Source organism: Typopeltis vanoorti, chromosome 10 (genome assembly GCF_054136105.1).
Source record: "Typopeltis vanoorti isolate ZY-2024b chromosome 10, IOZ_Tvanoo_1.0, whole genome shotgun sequence".
In the NCBI taxonomy this organism is placed as follows: Eukaryota; Metazoa; Arthropoda; class Arachnida; order Uropygi; family Thelyphonidae; genus Typopeltis; species Typopeltis vanoorti.
In genome coordinates, this window is record NC_143558.1 from 1,162,303 (window position 1) to 1,186,195 (window position 23,893).

The 23,893-nt window shown below is 35.7% G+C and overlaps 1 protein-coding gene across 3 annotated transcripts in view; it reads right to left on the reverse strand.

The window, feature by feature from the left end:
* Positions 1-23,893, reverse strand: part of DppIII (dipeptidyl peptidase 3) — a 364,629-nt gene that overhangs the window by 287,089 nt on the left and 53,647 nt on the right. For all 3 annotated transcript variants that reach the window (XM_090398644.1, XM_090398641.1, XM_090398643.1), the window contains exons 4-5: positions 22,393-22,482; positions 13,360-13,497 (exon numbers count right to left, since the gene is read on the reverse strand). In XM_090398644.1, the coding sequence (XP_090254770.1) occupies positions 13,360-13,497; positions 22,393-22,482 (228 nt within the window). The remainder of the gene's footprint in view (positions 1-13,359; positions 13,498-22,392; positions 22,483-23,893) is intronic.

Here is a 23,893-nt window from a genome sequence, read left to right on the forward strand (position 1 = left end):
TTAACATTAAAACATCTTCCTGTACTTCCTTCAATTCTAACTGCTGACATACAACTCAGATAAAGACTAAGTATTGCTTGATATAATGCCCCATTGACACCATATAACTGCAGCGTATTGAATAGCTTCTCTCTTCGCACCTTGTCATATGCCTTTTCCAGATCGACAAAACTTAAATACAGATCTTTGTTATATTCCCATGCTTTATCGACTATTTGTCGTAAAGTGAAGATCTGATCCTGACAGCCTCTATTTGGCCTGAATCCAGCTTGTTCTTCACCAAGCTTTTCTTCCACAATTCTTCTCAACTGTTTCTCAAGTATACTTGCATAGATCTTGCCAGGAACACTCAGTAGGGAAATACCTCTGTAATTCTCACATTCAGTTGTATTTCCCATTTTATATATGGGTACTATGAGAGCTCTACTCCAATCATCGGGAATTCATCCCTCTGTCCAGGCTTTCTGAACTATGCAGTGCAGCCGCTGTAAGACTCTTATACCGCCATACTTCAGCATTTCTGGTCGAATATCATCTACTCCTGCTGCCTTTCCACATTTCAAACCTTTGATGGCTTTTTCTACTTCATGTATGGATATGTATTCCTGACTGCATGCCTGGTCAGTGTTTTTTACCACTGTGCTGTGATCACTGCTTGTTTCATTTAGCAGATTTTCAAAGTAATTACTCCATACTTCAAGGATATCTTTTTCTCCCGTTTTCATGTCACCTTTATCTTCTCTAATTCCTTTTATAGCACTCTTTCCTCCATTCTTAAGCTTCTTCAACAACCTCCAGAATATTTTGCCACCTTGATATTTATTTTCTATATTCTTGCCAAAGTCTTCCCATGACTTTTGTTTAGCTAGTTTTACACAGTGTTTAACATTCTTGCATTTGTCTCTATATTCTCTAAGAGCACAAGCTGACTTATTTGACAGGAACATTTGGTACTTTCTTCTTTTCCTTCACTGCCTCTTTAACTTCCTGTGTCCACCAGGGAGTTCTGATTTTTTTATCCTTACAGACAACCTCACCACATGCCTCTCTGGCAGAATCAATCAATGTTTTCTTCAGAGTTTGCCAGTGAATCTCCAAGGTTTGATTCCTGTTCTCAAACTCTTTCATTTTTTCTTCAATAATCTTTGTGTATTTTAGTCTACAGCTCACATCTGAGAGCTGCTCAACTTTTATTCGCTTTAAAACTTTCTTACATGTTATTCTTTTCAATATGAAATTCAATTTTATCCTGCTCAAGACTAAATAGTGATCACTTCCAATTTCAAATCCTCTGTACACTCTGGTGTCCTGCACCAGGGAGAAAACATCACTATCAACAATAACATAGTCAATGAGACTTTTCTTATTCCTAGCCTCTTCTCTCCATGTGAATTTGTGTACATTTTTATGTTGGAACATGGTGTTAGTAATAACCAGTCCATGTCCTGAGCAGAAATCCAACAGGTATTTGCCATTATTATTATCTTTGCTCTTTTCTCCAAATTTTCCCAAAATATTTTTGTATGTCTCACAATCATTTCCTACTCTGCTATTTAGATCCCTAACAAGGACCAACTTTTCATTTTTCATTGTGTCAGTTGCTTTTTCTAAAGCCTCAAAAAATTCCTCCACTTCTACCTTAGTAGAACCTTCTGTGGGACCATAAGCACAAATAAGTCTCATTGTCCAGTTCCCCATTCTCATATTTGCCCACATTACTCTACTTGAGACTGACTGCCATTCAAGAAGATTAGCCAAGTATTTTGTGTTGAATACTATGATTACTCCTTCTTTTCCTTGATTGTCATTGCCTGAATATAACATTTTGTATTTATTGCTCAGAAAGATCTCACCAGTTTTTGTCTTTTTTGTTTCAGTCACCCCGATTATGTCGGTCTGGTACTTATCTAATTCCTCAGCTAGCTCCATTTCTTTGCCATTCAGGCTTCTTACGTTGATAGTACCGATCATTAACTCTGGTGATGTTGAGTTGGGGTTTCTTTTCAGATTTGTTCCAGTAGCTGACTTTTCGCTGTTCGCCCTGGTTCCCTGGCGAAAACAACAGGGGCCTTGTTTAACCAGGCGACGCTCCAGCCGGCATGAAATTTTGTCATGTTGTACCATCATTCTATATTTTGGTTTAACCAATAAGAATACAATTTGGTCGGCTAAATCCCAAATTGCCAGCCCATCCTCGTCCGTTCAGTATCAAAGTAGATACTCAACAGGGTGCACCACGAGAAGGTGAGGATTGGACATTAGGTCAGAAGCCCTGGTCGGTTCTCCGCATTCCTTTAAAGGCTATGTGGAGGTCTCCTCTCAGTTATACAGCTTTGACCCTTAAGCACCCCATAGGCATTGTTTCATTCGTAAATTATGGTATAAATCCAAATTTTAAATACTCCTGCGAATACTTTCGACATTTCTTCTTACCAACAGAGGCCACCATTATAGGCACTATAACTTGAAAAAAAATTGCACAGCAAATTCAAAGTTATCAGATCACTGAACACCACTCTGATCGTTATGGGCAATAAATGCACACTAGCCCTGATTGTCTCTATTCTAGATGTCTTCATCAGGGAGAGCATGCACTTCTCCCTCATTGGCTCAGTCGATCAGCCAGCTGGTGTTGCATGTTTACTAGGTGTTACTCAAAATTGGTTTAGGTGTTTGTTGATCCCCTTTTGACCCCCAGACATTTATTGACCCCTTGGATAGCCACATCAACCCCCATGAGTCAATATCGACCACTTTGCTGAACCCTGGTTTAAAGACATCCTACTACAGGCGTTTTTCCTCTTATCTGCTACATAACAAAAAAAAAAAAAAAAACCTCTTTTGGATTTAGCTAATTTTCTCTCATAATCTGATTTTGCCTTTCCTACCATACTAATCACCCTTCTTGTTTGCATTTTGTACTGCTCATGAGCATACTGATCACCTTTTTCTTTATATGCCCTCCACAGTGTTTTTTTTTTCAGCTCTTGCTTTATATCCCTACTCATCATCTATTTAATCCCCATTTAGTTTATTTTCGTGACCTTGGGTATGCGGTCATACTGCCTCTTTCAAACAATCTCTGACAACTTCCTGCATTAACTCTACCAATATTAAATTTAATAACTACAGTAAATTGCCTTTTCTGATCATGCTCTAGTTCTGTGTAGCAGAACTGACTGGAAAGGCACCTACTCATCATTACACCAGACCAAAACTTGATGTTAGCATAAACTTAAGGAGCCTTGTGAACTTATAATCAAACCACCCTAATATCAACAATAATGATGGTCTAAAATATCAAGAAGATGGATGACACATTCTATTCACAATCTTTTGCTCTAAGAGACCATTATAAATTATAATTAGAACTGTAGTATTCCAGGATCTTAGCCACAATATATCAAACACTTATGTTAAATTACTGATTAGGGCTGCTGCTATTTGTTGTATCAAAAGATAATGTTTTTGGACCATGTAAAAAAAAAGGATATATCTTTGATATAAAGTTTTTTTTTATGACTAGAGGTCATGCCAGTACAATAATGGTTGCTCAAATTAGTCACTTCGGCATACTGATTGAATTGTAACGTAGCTTTGGTGTGTGTGAGCACACGCACTCCAGATGATGACCTCAATATGAAGATCAAAACATGTGGATATTAAAGTCATTCTTAATATGTTTAATTAACAAAGTAATTATTATAAACATGCGGAAGTATTATTATTATTTCATGACACCTCCAAGAAGTCCAAAGACTCATGAAGGAAGGACACATACTCTACAACTCTCGCCACCACTAGTAATTTTTGTCTGTAAATTGCATGTGTCTCCTAAAGGCTAATGTCTGTATGCAAGATGAAAAACCCTGTTACCTCCATGAGATTGGCTAACTCAGCTTCAATTGAAAACTTCCATATAAAGATTCCTCCCATCCTGACGAGAATTGAACTTAGGCCTTTTCCAAAATAATTAAAGTAATTATTCTTAATTATTTATTTTGTCAAAAGGCTTATCTTCTGTTATCTATTTCAATTGCTCTAATTCATTTTCTAAGGCCAAAATAAAACAGGATTCTTGAATGGACATAATAGCAAAAGGTTTAGATCTAATGCCATTAAACAATACTGTACTACTTCAGCAGTTAGTGATGCAATTGATTAAATTCATTCTTTTATAAGATATTGCAAGATCACTTAATACTAAACAAAAGGTCTTCTCTCCATATATTATCATCATGTTTTTTTTTTTAATTTAATTATCTATAAACAGACTATGGATGGGCTAATATTTGCATTTTTTTCTCTAAAATTTTCTTAACCACCCAAATGGCCAGGAGGATAAAATATATCACAAATGTAAGCTTCATATCCATATTATTTCTATAGTATCCCAAGTTTGTATTAACTTCAATGGACACTCTCAATCCATGTAATGATCGATTATATACAGATCAAGGCTGATTTCATGTTTAATGCAAAAATCTAGTCAATTATGGATCAGTTTCTTTGGAATCCTACTAGATATTCACCTATTTTTTCTTCAACTTATGAAAAGTCTTTTTAGTATGATATTAGATAAAATTTTGTAGCATGTGGAAGATAGTTATATTATTTCCATTTTGAATGCATTGCTTCATTTTCCCATATTAAATGAAACAATGCCTTCCAAAATTATTATTTTTTTTTTTTTTTTTACACCTCCAGGGAGTTCAAGACTCATCAAGGGAGAGCCACCTACTCTACAACTCTCCATCTCCACCACTAGTATTTTCACAGACAATCACAAACATCCATGCCCACGATGGGATTCGAACTTGCATTCTTTTGGCTGGAGAGGGGATATGCTAACCACTTGGCCAACCAGGCCAGTAATTAAAATGTATATATTTCTGTATTTAATTCAATACCACCATTTCATCTATCATTCTCTCAATATGTGATGATTTATTGTTTCTAAATTGCTTTATAATTTATTTTACTCCTACTAGCAAAAGTTTAAAATATTTCTACATGTCAGGTATGATTTACTGCTCAAAAGTCTCAGCAAGTTCACTACAGTTGAGTTGGTTAAAATACTATCTTTACCCATTTGCTATTACAGTTCTAGTATTAGTGAACAACATTTGTCCACTGCTAATGTTTTCACAGTATTTTTTGGTTTCTAATTTTGTATATGTAGAGGAATTTCCTTCAGTTATTTAAATTGTTTTCTACATTTCTTCATTCTTTTTGCATAATTTTTTTGTTCCTGTTGTTGTTATTATTTTATTGGCTTTCTTGTTGCTCTCTTTGTATCTCTGAGTAGTGAATATCAAATAGATTATAAAGCCAATTACTTATTTTGACTTTCTTTAAAGAAGAAAAAAAAAAAAAAAACTCACATTCTTCATTAACCACAAGCCATGCCGCATCATATTTATATATACATATAAATAAAAACATGGATACAAACTGTCCATTGAAATTGAAGTAATATTTGGATGTCATTGAAGTAACATGGACATGAAGCATATATTCCATTTATATGGCTATTTGGATGATTTTTTTTTCCCACACTGAATTCCAATTGAGTTTTCTCATGCTACATGATTCCAATTGTTTAATGTTTTCAGTCTGGTTTAGCTATTTGTTTTTCAATTTTTGTTTAAATTCCACCTCATATTCTTCTATTTTATCCAGTTTGCTAATACTGTATCTCAGCTGACCTGTGATATACCAAAAAATGTTCGCTATTATACTCAGCTCTTAAGTAATTTCAAATATCCTGGATGTAATTTTTGTCTTCTATTGAGAATAATATATACGCGCACAGTGTTTTTCCAGGAAGACGCGGCAATCGTACAGAGTATTCCAGGAAGATAGGAATGAAATAGCAGTCGGACGCAAAAAAAAGGAAAGTTTTGGGTGAAAGTGGGCGCTAGAGATATGAAGTATAAAACGGGTTTGTCCCCCTCCCCCCCAATTCAGGGCTTTTTAGGTTTTTTCATCTGGAGTTGCTGGAGAATTTCTGGTGGAGTCAGGAAGAGTTCCAGTTCGATATCTAGTAGATAGCGGGCAGCTATTCTCTGCTGTCGTTTTGTGATGTCAGGCGGAAGGAATAGACGAAGAAATATTAGGTACTTTTCCAAGTAAGCCTGAAGAAACTGGCCACAACATACGTCCATGTGGATCGATTCAATCCATGCTGTTTCCAGTTGAGAATGTAATGAAAGGACAGAATAATGAAGGCCAAACCTAGCCCGTGAGTTAATCACCAAGTCAGGCGATCAAGGCGCATTACAATTTAAGAGAGAGTTTGACTAATTTAGAGAAAAAATTTGTAAACTTACAAGCATATTGAGTGACTGACAGTGGGACCAACACCTCAAGAGAGATGGGGGACTAGTTTATATGGAAGAAGTTCGATCAATGGCGAAAGAGGAAATTGAACGACTTCAACAGCCCTTAATAGACCGTCTTGATGCGGTACTGAAACAGCTGGCAGCAGTCCCAGATAAGTCTTCAGTCACCTATCCCTCAACCAGAGGAGACTGATGCATTAATCAGACAAGAAGTCGAAAGACTTCAACAGCCCTTGTTGAATCGATTTGATGATGTTATGCAGAAGTTGGCAGCGGTGACAGAAAAGACCTCTGAAATATCTCTACTTCGATCAGAGAGAAACAATGAAAGGGGAAACAGAAAGGGAATTCTCAAATGTTTCAATTGTAGTAAGATCAGACATATAGCTCGAAACTGTTTTTATAACAGAGAACCTCCATGAGAAATAATGAGTCAAAGTTTGGACAAACTCCTCATAGGTATAAATGTAGACAGTGGGATTGTGAACATCAAGGAAGGTCAAAAATGATAATAAAAGGTGCAGTAAGAGGATCTCGTTATGACATATTGTTGGATACTGGTTCTCAGGCCTCTGTCATAACGGGAGACAACTTTCACAGAATAAAATCCAGTGTGTATGGCAAGGGATTTCTGATCTGAGAAAACCGATCAAAACATCAGGGTTAACAACATCCAAAGTTTATGCGACCAAGAAGGTAAGAATAAATTTGTACTTACCTGAATTCAAAATGTCTGTTTGGCAGGATTTTGTTGGTCCTCCCTAGGACATCCCGCCCTAATGTTCAGATAATTTTAGGAACTAATTTTCTTGAGAGGTACAAGTCTCTTGCAACTTCTCGAGAAATGAGATATTCCTAATGGGTAACAAACAGTCCAGAGGAGAGAACCATAATTATAGGAATAGGACTAAAAGGTCACGAAAGGGGAAAAGGCAAGGTGAAGGCAATGTTGCACCGAATGATAAAGCTAATGAAGTGACTCAAATCAGCCAGGATGATTCTGAGATATCTTCAAATTCAGAGGTGAATAATCATCCTGAAACTTGCCAAATGTCATTTGTTTATTTGGCAAATAACCAGGGTGGTGCAGAACAACAATTAGGGCAAGATGGTCCAGGATCAGTCGGAATGAACTATATTGAGATAGACAGCGAATCTAAGAGTTTTCATAACACAAAGAGAACAAACAAACACAGAAGACAGGAAGTTAGTACACAATCTCAACGGCAATTTAATTATGCAAACTTCCTCTGTTTTCTTTTCCTGCTTAGAAAAGCTATAAGTGGTCTATTCCTATTCCTGTTATGTTGGAACTTAACACTGGCCACAAAGGCTGCACATTTACTAACAGATTGTGTAAGCTCTGAGAATAAAACTAAGGAAGAATTGTTTAGGCCCAAGGCACTGAAGGACAGCAGTAAACCTAAGCGTAATCATGAGGTTAAAACACAAATTGAGATAAAGTACAATTTTAGCCCAAGAAAGATATGGAAGAAATGAGCTACTAAGTCAAGGTCAAGACCCCTCTGCAAGGGTCTTGACCTTGATCCGAGGGAGAACACAAATAAAATTTTTGGAAAAATTTTTTTTTAGGGAAGGGGAAACCTTTGTTGAATTTTGAATGAAAATATTTTTACTATGAAATATCTCATATTTCATAGTAAAACAAGAAAACAAAAAGAAAAAAAACACAAGAAAAAAAAAACCTAAAAGGGGAAATGCTTGTAAATAAGTAAAGATACCAATTTTGTTTAAAGAATTATACTAATACAAATTTTGTAATATTAATTAAAGGTGAAAGATGTCATCAACCTCACATCACTGACAGGAATTGAACCAAGGACACTCCTTCCCCAGGCATATGGTTGAAAAGCACACGACCACTAGGCTAACCACGAGGACCAACTTTTTTTATATATAAGAATTAATGTTGTTTGGTTGGATTTGTTGTTTTTTTATGATTTTTTAGTTGGATTTTTGATGTTTTCTTAGGGAGTATTCTTGTTTTTATTCGGATTTTTTTTAACTATATTTTGTGGGAGAATTTTTGTGGGAGAATTTTTGAGGTGCAAAGTAAAATTGCATGAATGCAATCACAGGTGTAATGGATACTATTTTTTTTTTCATTTTAATTTTATTTTTAATGTGGCTGCCACCTGCAAAAGGTTTAGTTGTAAACCTACAGTTCATTCATACCATATGTGAGTTAAGACTTTTCCCCTCCTATTTTACTGATTTTATACACACATATAGGTGTGACAATTAAATTCCCGGAATGCACCTGTAAAAAAAACCTATGTTCAGAACTATACATTAGTGGCTACTGACGCCTTCGAAGTAGTCCCCTTGTGCATTTATAACTGGTTTAGATGGTGTTCCCATTTTTGGAAACAGGCCAGGAACTCTTTTTTCTAGAATATTTCCAGAAGCCGGCATGGTTGGCTGAGTTGTTAGCATATCCGCTCTCCAGCCAAAAGTGGTGGTAGATGATGAAAGTTGGTGGAGTAGTGAGACGAAGAGTTGTAGAGTTGATGCCCTCCCTCGATGAGTCTTTGGACTCCCTGGAGGTGTGATGATAATAATAATAATAATAATAATATTCTTGAGTTTCTTTATCACATTATGTTGGATATCAGAAATGTCAGAAAATTTTCGTCCTGTTAGCAGAGTCTTTAATTGTTTATGTTCCAAGGTAGATAAACGACATGTTCTGTATCTTCCTTTCATTTTCTGGATTTTATTACATACAATTTTTGCAATGGTCATTTGATTAATCAATGAAGTAAATTGGATCCATGATGTTTTTCACTCTGACATCTCACATAATGCGTTTCGGCACAAGTCAATTTAAAAGCTTTCTGTTGTGGTATTAATCTTTTCTGTTTTTTTTTTTTTGGCTGCTTATCACTCTGGGTTCCACCAGCTTTGGTGAGAGTGGAAATTCAGGTATTTATGGAAATTCCGCTATTGCTGCAGCCAACACAACCTGTTGCATACTTCACTGATGGGCATTTGGCCGACTGCTTCAGCATTAAACTTGCATGGAAACTCATATTCTTCAGCATTCATATTATTCAAAACTTCAGCATCAAACTCATATCAGCCTGGTACATAGACATCTGTGCAAAAAACATGGTTCCTGTGAAGACATAGTGTAAATAACACGAATATGGCTGCTTCCATAGATGTTCTCTTCAATATTCCAACACATCCATTGATGTGATGTAAGATCCATTACAGAATATGAGCAGGTACTGACTCCATTGTTAATAAGGAACAGGTCTTTATTGCCAAGCATTCACTCAATTTGTGTTGGAACTACCCCACAGAGTGTTGTGTCCTTAAAGTCACTCATGAGAAGTACACTGAGGCAGTTGCAATATAAAATTATCAAGTTCCATCTCATGTATCTCACATAACAGTGGAAAATATACTGAACATACTATAATAAGAAATCCCACAGATAGTCAAATTGCTAGTACTTCCAAAGCAGTATTAAGCTGAAAAGGAGTATAAATGCCCACTAGAATATCTACTCCATCATGAGAAGGAGTACATCATTTCTGGCCTTGAATACAATAGTGAAATTTCTTAAGGAGAGGTTCTCAGTGAGTTTTAAATGTTTCCTGCAGACAGAAACAGAAAAGGTTTGTGTTTCTGCAGCAAAATCTTGAGATCATCAATAATCGGGTGAAATTCACAACAACTCCACTGTAAAAGTTCTATTGTTTTGGCTTTGTAAACTTGCCTGATTTCCAGGAGTCTGAGGGCTTAGCATTGCCAGATTTATGTCCATTAGGAAGTATGGATAGCTAGTGTTCATCTCTTCCTCTGGAAAGCATTTAATACATCATCTGATGTGCGAGGATCATTTGGTAAGTTTAATCTGCTTTAAGTGGACACCAAAATATCCATTTTTTTCTGTAGGGATGACTAGTGGTTAATCTTTAAGTGATATCCTTACCATAATTTTGACAAGTGGGTTCTTATTGAATGGAACCGTTTTTGGAGTTGTTTCTGAAGTAAGACTGTACACATCATGTGACCAATGCATTCAACAGAGAAGCACTCAACAATCATAAAGTTCAGGTTTAATGAAATTATCAGATGGTGGAACAGACATACAAGTTTGAGTTGCTATTGACATTTTTTTCCTTTTTGCATTCTGATATGTTTTGTTCTGTTTTAATTTTTTGTATTTCTTTTTCATCTTTCCACTTCTGACATGCACAAGAGTAAGCTGGATGATCTCCCTGACAGCTGACACATTTAACTCTTTTTTTTGGAGAACAAAATTTGTTATCATGCTCTTTGTTACCACATTGGGCACAGGTGGTAGAGCCATGGCAAGCAAGTTTGGCATGTTCATATTTCTGACATTTAAAACATCTCAGTGGATTAAGTCTAACAGGAGAGTTAAGATACCCTGTTTTTACAGATGTTGGAAGCTTAGGTATATCAAAAGTAAGGATGATATTCTTGGTTAAAACCTTCAAAATTAAAACCATGTTAAATATTGATAACGATGATCAAATATTTAACAAACTTTTGATTTATTATTATTAATAATATTTATTTGTGTTATCAGAAAAGTCTGTAATAATTGGTATATAGATCACTAGCCGACTGAAACATTGTTGGTGAGATCGTTGAGTTTGCTTTGATGCATTTAGTTTCTTGAAATCAGGCTCAAAAGATGCAAGATACATTCTTAAATCTGGATTTAAATTAAGTTTGTTACGGTACTTATTTTTTTATGAAGGTGTAAGAAGAAAATGCTCTCTCCACTAGTTCGGTATTAGTAAATGACAAGAGGTATTTGAGTACCTTCTCACTGAGCTGTTCGTATTACTCACTGACATCTATCCAGAAGGTAATAAAGATGCTTTCTTTTAAAATCAGAATTTGAAGAAGAATCGGTTGAAAGTTCGATTAACTACTCTTTATCATTGATTGATAGTTTAGCTTCTTTGAAGAATTCTTTTATAAAGGATCTACAATCCAATTGTTTTTCTTTTCCACGATGAGGGAAGTACTTATAAAAGGACACTTTGAGCCCTTCCAAGTGACTTAAAATATTCTCTTTCACATTTTGTGATAGGTGCAAGTCATTCTCAGATAAGAAGTTGTGCAGAGTTTCAAAAACCTCAGGCTGAACTCAATCATACTTGAGGCACACGCCTTATTACTACCTCCCAGTGTGGGTGTACTCGTAGCTGCGGACATGTGTTGAGAAGTACTTGGTGATTGGTTATAACCCAAATCAAGTTTTGGTTTTGTAACCGTTCCTGTTTTCAATAACTGACACACTTAAAATTCAATGACAATAATAACTGAAACTACACCAAACATTAAATAAAAAACTACTTGAAAAGAATCACAATTAAAGACAACACACTTACTTATACTCAATCAATAACTGAACTGATCAAACAGTCTGGCTGCAGATGTATTTATATTTCTGGAGAAGTTCTAGAAACATCACAAATGGAAATCAGCAGAAGGTTCATTATCACAAAGTTCATTTCTTAGTAACACACGATTGTTCTGGAAAGGAGGATGGGTTTCTTGACGTGAACTGTGCATAATGACTGGTAGAAGAGTGGTTTGGGAGAGGGGTTCATAGCCTTCATTAGCTAATGTGAGCTAGTTTTGAAGTGTCTCCATTAGCAGTGATTCAAATTTAACATTTACTGTTTCATAACTAACGTTTTGCATTTTGTTTACTTTACTTGTTTTTCTGCTACTGATTATTTTTCGTGTACCCCTGAATGGCCCACCATGTACCTCCCCCTGGTGTATGCATACTACTGGTTTGGGGAACCAATGGCCTAGAACACAAGAAGAACCTTGCAAAGAATCAAACAGGAAAAAACAATATCTGTTGCAGTGAAGCCTATTAAACTTGTAAGACATTTCTTAGAATCAGCAGCACATTTGAAAAACCAACTAATCTCAATAAATATGATTGTGTTAAACTTTCCAAAATTTGGGAAATTTTAATTCTTGAGCCTCGTACCCAACAGCTAAAGCCAGTGAACAGCACCCATAAAGGGTACCACTCACAGGACTTCAGGCATTTAGTCTAACTTCTTTCCACTTATTGTTTTGAGTATTTTTTGTGCTTGTATAATTTTATGATTGTATCCCTGATGATTTTTTTCTGAACTATTTCCTTAAAGCCAGAGTTCACATATTTCCTTTGTTCAGTTACGATCATTAAACAGCCGAATGAGTAACAGTCCCCCCCCGCTAGAGTCAGTATACCATGGGTAGGAAAGGAAAGCCTCTGATAAAATCTGATTAGCAACTGGTAACCATAGTTAATGGTTCCTAAACTTGTTCATAACAGAAATGGTTGTTCAAAAATACAGCTTTTGTGATATTTGAGGATTTCAAGAAATTCAACACTGCATCTGAAGAATGAATGAAAAGATCATTTTATTACAGAAAAACAAAGATTAATTTTGTTTTGTGATGGTGGAGATGTACAGTAACAAGATGCGCATGGTAAACCAAAGAGGAAGAATTTATTTAATAACTTTACTGGACAAGCAGGATTTGGTTTTGGAATAATGACAAATGAACTATATAATGTAAACGTATGTCTTTTAAATATATGTTAGCTAGTTGGTATGTCTGTTCTATGTTGTAGAGAAAATCCCACCAACACCTAAAGCCAGCTAACTCAGCTTCAGATAAAGAAGACAATCTGTCAAATGGAATAAGAATGTTTCCTATATCCTTATTCACTCTTCTTATGCAATCTGGAACTACTATCTTTGGGCATTAAGATGTCCAAATTTAACTCATAATTTAAAGACTGAAATTTTAGCAAAGTTCACAAATACCAGCGGAGCAGATCCAATACACCTATAAAAATGGACAAGCAAAAATAACTAGCAGATGAATACCTATTATTTTTAAAAACATTGGAAATATCTCAAACTGCTTTGAAACAGTTACAAAATTCTTACTAAGAGTAAACTATTAATACAATAAATGAATGTCATACTGTTTCTGGAAACCCAAGTTGCTTCTCTTCATTCTTCAAGGAATATATTGCATCACCACACTTATTCCACAGAAACTCAACTGTTTCTGGTTCAATTTTATATGCCTGGGTTCCTCTTATAAACTTCTCAAGTTTTTCCTATAAAATAAATTACTACATTAAATTATAATAAATTTAGAGATACAAAACTAAAATATTTGCTCAAAACTGCTATTTAAATATACATACATACATACATACATACATACATACATACAGGGTAAGTAAAAGTATGGTTAGCAGTGCATGAGGATTTTTCACTTGAAGAGTTGTGAATAAATTGAATACATTGCCAGAGTTAGTTGTTAGTGCTCTGTCTGTTAATGGGTTCAAGGAGAGGTACAATAGATTGTGTTGATAGTCTGGGTCTCTTAAATCTTTAGACTACATGGAGGTGCCTGGATAATAATAATAATAATTAATTTCTTTGGAAAGAAGAGGCAAGGAATAAGAAAAGTCTCACTGACTATGATAGTGATGTTTTCTCCCTGGTGCAGAACACCAGAGTGTACAGAGGATTTGAAATTGGAAGTGATCACTATTTAGTCTTGAGCAGGATAAAATTGAATTTCATACTAAAAAGAATAACCTGTAAGAAAGTTTTAAGCTAATAAAATTTGAGAAGTTCTCAGATTTGAACTGTAGACTAAAATACACAAAGATCATTGAAGAAAAAATGAAAGAGTTTGAGAATAGGAACCAAACCATGGAGATTCAGTAGCAGACCTTGAAGAAAACCCTGACTGATTCAGCCAGAGAGGCATGTGGTAAAGTTGTCTAAGAGGATAGAAAAATCAGAACTCCCTGGTGGACACAGGAAGTTAAAGAGGCAGTGAAGGAAAAGAAGAAAGCATATCAAAAGTTCCTGGCAAATAACTCAGCTTGTGCTCTTAGAGAATACAGTAAGAAAATGTAAGAAAGCTAAACACTGTGTAAAACTAGCTAAACAAAAGTGATGGGAGGACTTTGGCAAGAACATAGAAAATAAATATCAAGAAGGTGGCAAATATTTTGGAGGTTGTTGAAGAAGCTTAGAAATGGAGGAAAGAGTACTTTAAAAGGAGTTAGAGATGATAAAGGTGACGTGAAAACGGGAGAAAAAGATATCCTTGAAGTATGGAATAAATACTTCGAGAAATTGCTAAATGAAACAAGCAGTGATAGCACAGTGGTAAAAAAACACTCAACAGGCATACATTCAGGAATACATATCCATAGTTGAATATGTATTTCTGCATCTTGTAACCAATCTGTGTAATACTTTTATAATGGATTGTATTAAGTCATCTTTTTTATCACAAATTAAATTTTTCAAGTCTCTTTTTCATTATGGCCCCCAAATTTTCTATTTGGCTAATGTCAGTTGAGTTAACTGGGCACTGAAGCAATTGGATCTCATGATTTTTGAGGAACTCTTTCCCTGTTTTTGAAGTGTGGCAAGATGCGAGATCCTGTCGTAAGAAGAGTTCTTTGTTCTTGTCTTTCTGTATATGTGAGACCACACTTTTCTCCAATATTTTTATGTATTGGTCACTGTTCATCATAACATCAACAGACAGAAGTGATCCTGGACCGTCATGCGTAAAATAGCCCCAGAACATATTTTTAACCAAGAGTATAGAAGCTTGTTGAAGATGGGCAAGAGAAGTCGTCTAAGCCACTAATTTGAACATGGGATACTCGCTCCCCTTGGACAATGAAATGGCTTTTATCTGAGAATATGACCTTCTTCCACTTCTCAACAGTCCAATCTTTGTACACTTTTGCCCAATGGAGCCTTTTTTCCTGCACAGTCTTTTTTTTTTTTTTTTTTTTTTTTTTGTCTGTGGACAGTCCTCCCTGCTTTCAACAATCTGCACAGACTGGCATGTCAGAAACATTAATCCCACTAGCTGCCAAATCTCTATTTAAGTCTACAGCAGACAATCTTGAATTCATTTTGCTTTTCCTAACTAGTCAACGATTTGGATTAAGCAGTTTTCCTTTATCACAAACTCTTTAAAGACACTTGTGACATTATCATTAAGAATCATAGACACGTAAACACAAGATTATTTTAATATTTTTCAAATATTTCAGTCTGAAAATAACAGACTATCTTCAGTGGCTACATAGGAACAGTTTTAACAAGGTGGAATACCAACAATTGATCATTCAAAAGTAGAACAAGCCGCGTGATGTTACTTTGCTAAGCATTAAAGAGGGGGGGGGGATTTAATCAGAGTGATGATTAAATTATAGGTATTAATTCACAATTTCATATAATAATCTTAATTTATAAATAAACTAATGTAGGAATTAAAAGTCTCAATTAAAAGTCTTAATTAATACAAATTTCAAGCTTCCACGTTCCACTGAACACTCTACTGCATGTTGATTTGGGTAATGTGGGGCCTTTATTGCAGTCCTACCATGAAACCCATGTTGTGAGCTGCAGTTCTAAATGTTTATGTGCAAATTTGTGTTCCGGTCTATGCCTGGAACTCCGCATTCAACATGTTGGCCAATGAATGGCAGTTTTTACATATTATCCTTTGCAGTATCACTATGGCACACACTAGTACCAAAAGTGACGTTCAGTGAATGAGGTAGAGCCACTGCAGGTAGAACTTGCAGATGACTCCAGTTTCCATCTCAGTATGGTATCATTGATTGCTGACTTTGGATGGCCCAATTTGTCAATAATTTGCTGAACAGAAAGGAATGCAACAGCGCATCCTATCACAATGCTTCTTGCAAACTCCATCATGTTAGATCCTGAATGGACGATTTTTGAGAAATTATTGATTCAGAATCTAACATAAGAATTTGGCTAACTCAAATAATACCTGGTTGACAGCACACAGTTCTGAATTTTGTTGTAAAGGAATTTATGTAATAACATGTAAAACGCACTAGAAAAATCTTGTAGTTGAAAGTTGAATGGAAGGATTATAGGATTAATGAATTTTAATAAGGAAATTGTCCCATTAAGCTTAAACTTAAACTTAATAAGTCGCCAAAGAAGTTAAGAGTATGAGTGCAAAGGTCGAGTTACATACGCACGTATCGGCCATAATGCTGCCAGCTACGGCAGCTAGGACTTGGAGGATCACCTTAGGGGCATGATGACAAAGTCGTATGGGAAAGAAGGGAAGAAATGTAAGCGAATGTGCATGATAATGCAGGGCTTTTTTTGGGTTGTTCCTGACTTCACTTCGAGGATTCCTGACTAGCGGACGGAGTAGGGATGAGCGAGAGAGAGGTCCCACTCAAGTAGGAGCAAAGAATGCACTGTATCGAGGCAGTGAGAAGTTCGAGTCCGGGAAGAATGTAAAACGGACGGCATAGTCGTAAGCCTATTGCGGAAGCAACTGATTGAAGGAAGACCCAAAATACACACGGCTGTTAACAGACCTTCAGAAGAAAAAGATTGGGTAACGTAAAGACCTTTATTGTATGTTTGAATGAGACAGAATTTAGTGTTAGATCGTATTAAGTGGACAATTCATAGTGGACTATAATAAGAATTTGTAATTTGAGATAGAGTAATTCTGATAAACAAAGGAATGTCAAGAGTGAAACTAGCTGCATGTGACAGATTATATGTGAATCTGAAATTTTGTAGATGAATTTTATCAGAATAGTAATGGGTTGTGAGATATATTTTAATGTAGCATGAAATAAGAGTTTGGTTTTGAGTAACATAATTAGCTAGAGTTAATGTTTCAAAGATGGTGTGTTATTACCAAGTTGATCTATGAGTGTTCTGTTAAATTAATATTGAGTAACTAACTTAGCAAGATATTTTAATGTATTGACCAAAACAAGGTAATATTCATTTGCTTCATCGACTTCGAGAAAGCATTTGACAAAGTCCAACATGCTAAAATGATTGTACTATTAAAAAGAATTGGATTAGATGGTAAAGACATCAGGATCATTGAAAACTTATATTGGAACCAAAAGGCATCTGTTCAAGTTGATGACATTATTACAGACTCCATTAACATCAAACGAGGAGTAAGGCAAGGATGTGTGCTGTCACCTCTTCTTTTTAACATCTACTCACAAGCCATATTTCAAAAAGTCTTGGAAGGAAGAAAGGAAGGGATTAGTGTAAATGGTGAAATCATCAGTAACATCCGATATGCGATGATACAGCTCTTCTGGCTGACAATGTTCAGGATCTTCAAAATCTTTTGGAACTAATAAATGCAGAGAGTGAAAAAATGGGATTAAAAATAAATATCACCAAAACTAACTTCATGGTCATAAGTAAGAAACCAATTCTTAATTTAGCACTTTCTTTAAATAGTAGACAAATAGAAAGAGTGGCAAAGTTTAAATATCTCGGATGCTGGTTAAATGAAGATTGCAATCCAGAAATGGAAATAAAAGTTAGAATTAAAATGGCAAGAAAAAATTTTCTCTTGATCAAATCAACACTGTGTAACCGCAGTTTAAACTTAGAGCTTAGAGTACGATGGTTAAATGCTATGTATGGTCTGTACTGCTGTACGGTGCAGAAACTTGGACCTTGAAGACAACATCAATAAAAAGACTTGAAGCCATTGAGATGTGGTTATACAGACGAATGCTAAAAATCCCATGGACAACAAAAACATCCAATCAGGAAGTACTGGAACAAATGGGGAAATCATGTGAACTTTTAGATACCATAAAAAGAAGGAAAACTGCATATCTTGGTCACCTACTTCGTAATGAAAAATATAAGATACTTCAAATTGATTATAAAAGGGAAGATAAATGGAAGAAGAGGACAAGGAAGACGAAGAAAATCTTGGCTGGCAGATATCAGACAGTGGACTGGTATGAACTCTGAGAGACTGCTCAGAATAGCTGAGAATCGCTCAAAATTTGACAAGGTGGTCGCCGACCTCCGATAGGAGATGGCACTCAAAGAAGAAGAAGTATCATATTCCAATTATAGCTGTAAAGTGTAATTTGTTCCAATAAACATGTTTTGTTGTATATGCCTGATTAGTGCTTGATTCGAGAATTCAAATTACCACTTGCAAAAACTTAGAACCATAGCGGGAGGGAATTTAATGAGAGTGTTAGAGTAAAATAGATCATTGGACGCAACTGAAATTAGAAGCAGTATCTATTTAGTGTATATTAGAATGAATGCCAATTAACCTAGGAATATTCCCTGAATTTTGAATAAGCTCATATTATAGGACTCTGGCTGGCGCAGCAAAAAAAAAAAAAATTTGCCAGTGTCCGAAAAGGAAGCATTCTTAGGTGGAGTTAAGTAAGGCATTCTTAGGGAAGTATATTAGCATATTATATATCAATAACGAAAGTATAAAGAAAGTAAAAGAAGATATAACATTGCACAGCGAGTAGGATTTTAGATGAGTAAGGTTTGAGTAAGTAAGAAGATAAATAAGTACAAGTGAATAAGATAGTAACAAAAACAAAAGAGTATAAAGATAAAAAAAATAAAATAAAATATATAGAGAAGACAATTATAACCACATATTAACAATGGCGCAGATGACAGGATGTGTTTAGGGCCCGAAAGGAAAATAACTGAATAGATCATAAAACACAGTAAGTGGTCTTGAACTCGCATCAGGCAGTCAGGCAGTAATTGGAATTCAAAAATTTGAAAGAAAAGGGTTAAATTTTGTAAGGTGTGTGCCAATAACAAGTATGTCTCATCTAACCAGCTCCGAACTAGACGATTCGGAATTTTTCTGAATAATAACTCCCCAGCAAGTGATTCCACAGTTCTCTGGAGAAGAGACCGATGATGTAGTCACATTCTTTCAGTTTGTAGAAAAACTTAGGATTGGCAGGTGGTCTAAATTCCAACTTCTTGTGCTGTTACACAGCAAGTTGGTAGGAAAGGCCAAGACTTACTTTCAATCCTCACCAATCCTGAAAGAAACTCGTGACTACAGGAAATTTAGGGAGGTCTTGATCTCACAGTTTTCCAGAGTGAGAAATGTAGGGCCAAACATTTGGAAGCTGCAGAAGATGATACAAGGAGATAGGGAGAGGGTATCTGAATTTTGTAACAGACTACTCACTCTCTCAAATACCTTTAACATCCCCAGTCCAAGCACCACTTGGACTGGGCAGTATTCCAACATTTTCGAATAGGCATTAGACAGGAGTTGAGAGAGACAGCCTTTGGAAAAGGTATAACCAATTTGGCTGAAGGCTACAAGGCTGTGACAGAACGAGAACGGTTGCTAGGAGACATTAGTCCTGCAGCAGCTCCTGTACATGTCAGGGTGATGAAGAAGGAAAGGATAATGGCAAAGACATAAGAACTGCAAAGGGAGATAAGAGAAAGAATGAGCAAGTGGCAGCACAGATACGGAGTGAAAAGACTAGAGACAAGTCAGTTTGCCAGATCACCACAGGCTTTCCCGATTACAGCGAGATCTGTTTCATAATCAAACAGGAGGTTGAAAGACTACAACAGCCTGTTATGGAGTGTCTTCATGCGGTGCTTAGCCGACTTCAGTCAGGCTCTACAGAAAACTCAGAGAATGTCTGTTCCCAAGACGAGAGAACAACTAACTTAATTCGTAGAGAGGTTGAGAGGATGCAAGAACCACTACTCAGCAAGATGGACTCCATAATGAGAAGACTGACAGAGCTATCTGCACATTGCAAGAGCGATCCTCCTTTGTCTTCGGACAGAGAGAATGCAAGGGGATACCATCGAGAAACCCCAAGGTATTATAAATGCAACAAGCTGGGACACATAGCCAGAAACTGCTACATCAGACAAGATAGGACAAACAGAAATTTCTCAGAAGCTAAGTCTCGTGTTTGCAAGAAAAAAGGAGAAAAGGAAGGAAGATCAGAGACAGCATTGAAATGACGATTGAAGGAAAGGTATGCGGAAGAGAAATAAGAGCGTTAATTGACACGGGTTCCCAGGCCTCGTTCATATCTGAAAACTGTTTTAGGGAAATAGAGCCCTATGTAAAAGGGAGGGTAAAAGTTCTGAGAAAGCCCATTAAAATTTTGGGAATATCCCCCCTGCTTCTGAAGTCACGAAGTCTCTAAAACTGAAAGTCAACCTACCCGTGTTTGGCTTGTATGTTTGGCACAGTTTCTTAGTTTTACCAAAATGCTCGTACCACCATTTAGGATTAATCCTGGGAAACGATTTTTTGAGTAAATACAACTTTGCCTGTGACTATGTCAGCAATGAAGTTTGGTTCGAAAGGAAGAGGAAAACAATAAAGCTTGGAAGAGTAGCACAGAAGAGAGAGGGTAATTATGTGCATGGAAATCACCTGAGAGAGAGAGAGAGAGAGAAGGATCAGACAAACTGAGGGAGATGGGATGCGCAAAGAGAGTACAAGTACAAATTCAGAACAGAATGATGACGTTTCTAAACTGATCTCAGAGGAACAAAGATTACCAAACCATGCAGAAGGAGGAAGACAGTCGGATGAAGAGGTTGCAGACAGAAATGCGAATGAAGCATGTGACAATGTACTGATAATTAGTTATACTGATATCAGGCAGAGTGTAAGTCTCCCCAGAGAATTGAGGGATGCTTAAGAAAAAGAAAAAAAAATTTTTTTGTCTAGAAAACTTTTTGCTAGAAAGAGGGGACCTTTGTAGATGAATTTTATCAGAATAGTAATGGATTGTGAGATGTATTTTAATGTAGCATGAAATAAGAGTTTGGTTTTGAGTAACGTAATTAGCTAGATTTACTGTTTCAAAGATTGTGTGTTATTACCAAGTTGATCTATGAGTGTTCTGGTAAATTAATATTGAGTAACTAACTTAGCAAGAGATTTTGAAAAGCTTAGTATCATATTCCAATTATAGCTGTAAAGTGTAATTTGTTCCAATAAACATGTTTTGTTGTATGTGCCTGATTAGTGCTTGATTCGAGAATTCAAATTACCACTTGCAAAAACTTAGAACCATAGCGGGAGGAATTTAATGAGAATGTTAGAGTAAAATAGATCATTGGACGCAACTGAAATTAGAACCAGTATCTATTTAGTGTATGAATGAATGACAATTAACCTAGGAATATTCCCTGAATTTTGAATAAGCTCATATTATAGGACTCTGGCTGGTACAGCAAAAAAAAGAAATTTGCCAGTGTCCGAAGAGGAAGCATTCTTAGGTGGAGTTAAGTAAGGCATTCTTAGGGAAGTATATTAGCATATTATATATCAATAACGAAAGTATAAAGAAAGTAAAAGAAGATATAACATTGCACAGCGAGTAGGATTTTAGATGAGTAAGGTTTGAGTAAGTAAGAAGATAAATAAGTACAAGTGAATAAGATAGTAACAAAAACAAAAGAGTATAAAGATAAAAAAATAAAATAAAATATATAGAGAAGAGAATTATAACCACATATTAACAATCAGTTACCTTCTCACAGCCATTTCACCCTGGCACAGTTGCACTGACATGAGAGCATCATATTCCTCTAATTTATACCAGCTACAAACACTTGTCACAACGGACCCCACCTGCACATGGGAGAGGGGTTAGTTGGCTTGTTTTCTAGCAGTGTGTGTATACACAACCACCCACACACACATAAATATATATAAATTTCTGGTATACCAGTGTATAATATGCAGTATTATAAGTTAAATTCAATCTTCTCTTTTTCTTTTTTTTTATTCTTTTTTTAAACTGGCAGTGTAAATTCCTTTTTTTTTTTAAATCATCATGCTATCCTTGATTAATTCAGCTTATAAATTCTTTAATTTTAATAATGGCATCTCCCTTTTCAATTTTTAACATAATTCTCCAAACGAAGCCATTGCTCGCTTTGCTTATTCTCAAAAATGTCATTTTGACAGTTTCCAATGAGCCATCAACTATTTTGTTTCTATTTTAGCTCCCTTTGTTAAAACTAATTTAAACACTGTCTTGTATACTGGTACTCTGGTGTTCTGAAAAACTCCACTCTCGTTCTGTATAAATTTAGTTAACTGTTTAACTGGAATATTAGTAATCAAAAAGCATTCAACTACTTACCTTAGGAAGGTTAGGAATAAATTTGGTATCTCCAAATCCTTTGTAATTCCCCATATTGTTAAATATACCAGATGTATACACCAGTAGAGCCTAGAAGTATAAGGATACAATTTTTATTATGTGAGTAAATTTTAAACTACTGTTAAAAATTTCATGCCAATGAACTTAATAATTAAAAACAACATATACACACACACACACACACACACACACACACTCAGGTCTCTTTTTATGCGTATATTTTTTATACGGTTTTGAAGTTATGTGGTACATAACTTCAAAACTTATGTACCATTGTACATAATGAACAGCATGTTGCAGCACATTCTGGCGTAACGTGAGTAACATGTAAGCAGTGAGTGTCCGTGAAATTTAATTTTGCATGCGAGTAATTGTCTGTCTTTTCATTTCGTAAGCCTAAATTTTGCTAATTTTTATTTCAAAGATTTAATTTGGCCCGATGGAGAAAAAAAAGCACCAAAAAAGCAATTTCTTTGGAAATGAAAATTGTAATTTTAGATTGCTTAGCAAAAGGACAGGGATCTACGGTGATTGGTAAACATTTTAATTTAGGCAAATCTACTATAAGAGCACTTAAAAAGAATGAAGTCACGATAAGAAAATCTGTCATTTCTGGCACAAAACTAAGTGCTAAATTATCATCGTACTAAAGAGATGCTTTATTAGAATGAGCGCTGAATTTGGATTGAAAAATTAACTCAAAGAAGAATTCCTATAAGTGATTATTTAATTAAACAAAAAACTCTGGTTTTATGAACAGATGAAGCAATTGGAGCCATCTACTTCTGCTTCCCAGGCTGATAAAGAATTTTCTGCTAGCAAAGGATGGCTAACTGGGTTTTTAAAAAGGAATGCACTTCATAAGCAAAGGTTGGTCGATTGGTAGAGCCTCTGCAATTAATGGCTCATGCAAAAACTTAAGCAAGTTTGAGAGTTGAGAGTGGTTAGTAGTTGGAAGGGATCAATCGTTCGATGCTGTTGGCACACTCTCTCTCGATGAGTCTTTGGACTCCCTGGAGGCATCACATAATAATAATAAATAACGTGAAGATTATAGGCAAGGTTGCAGCAGCAGATGAAGAAGTAGCCAAAAATTTTCAAGAGAAGTTAGCCAGAATTATTGAAGATGGTGGATATTGTCCCGATCAAGTGTTTAACGCTGATGAAACAGGATTGTTTTGGAAGAAAATGCCTAGTTGAACTTACATCACAAAGTCTGAGAAAAAAGCAAGTGGGTTTAAAGCAAGCAAAGATCGAGTAACGTTGTTACTTTGTAGCAATGCATCAGGGGATCAAATGTTGAAACCCCTCCTAATAAATCGATCTCTAAGACCACGTGCTCTAAAAAGCAAAGGTCTAAAACAGCCTGGAACACTGGATGACTAATACAAAGGCCTGGGCAACAACTGCTGTATTTACTGAATGGTTCAATAATTGATTTGTACCAGAAGTGGAAACATATATGAAACAAAAAGCTCTC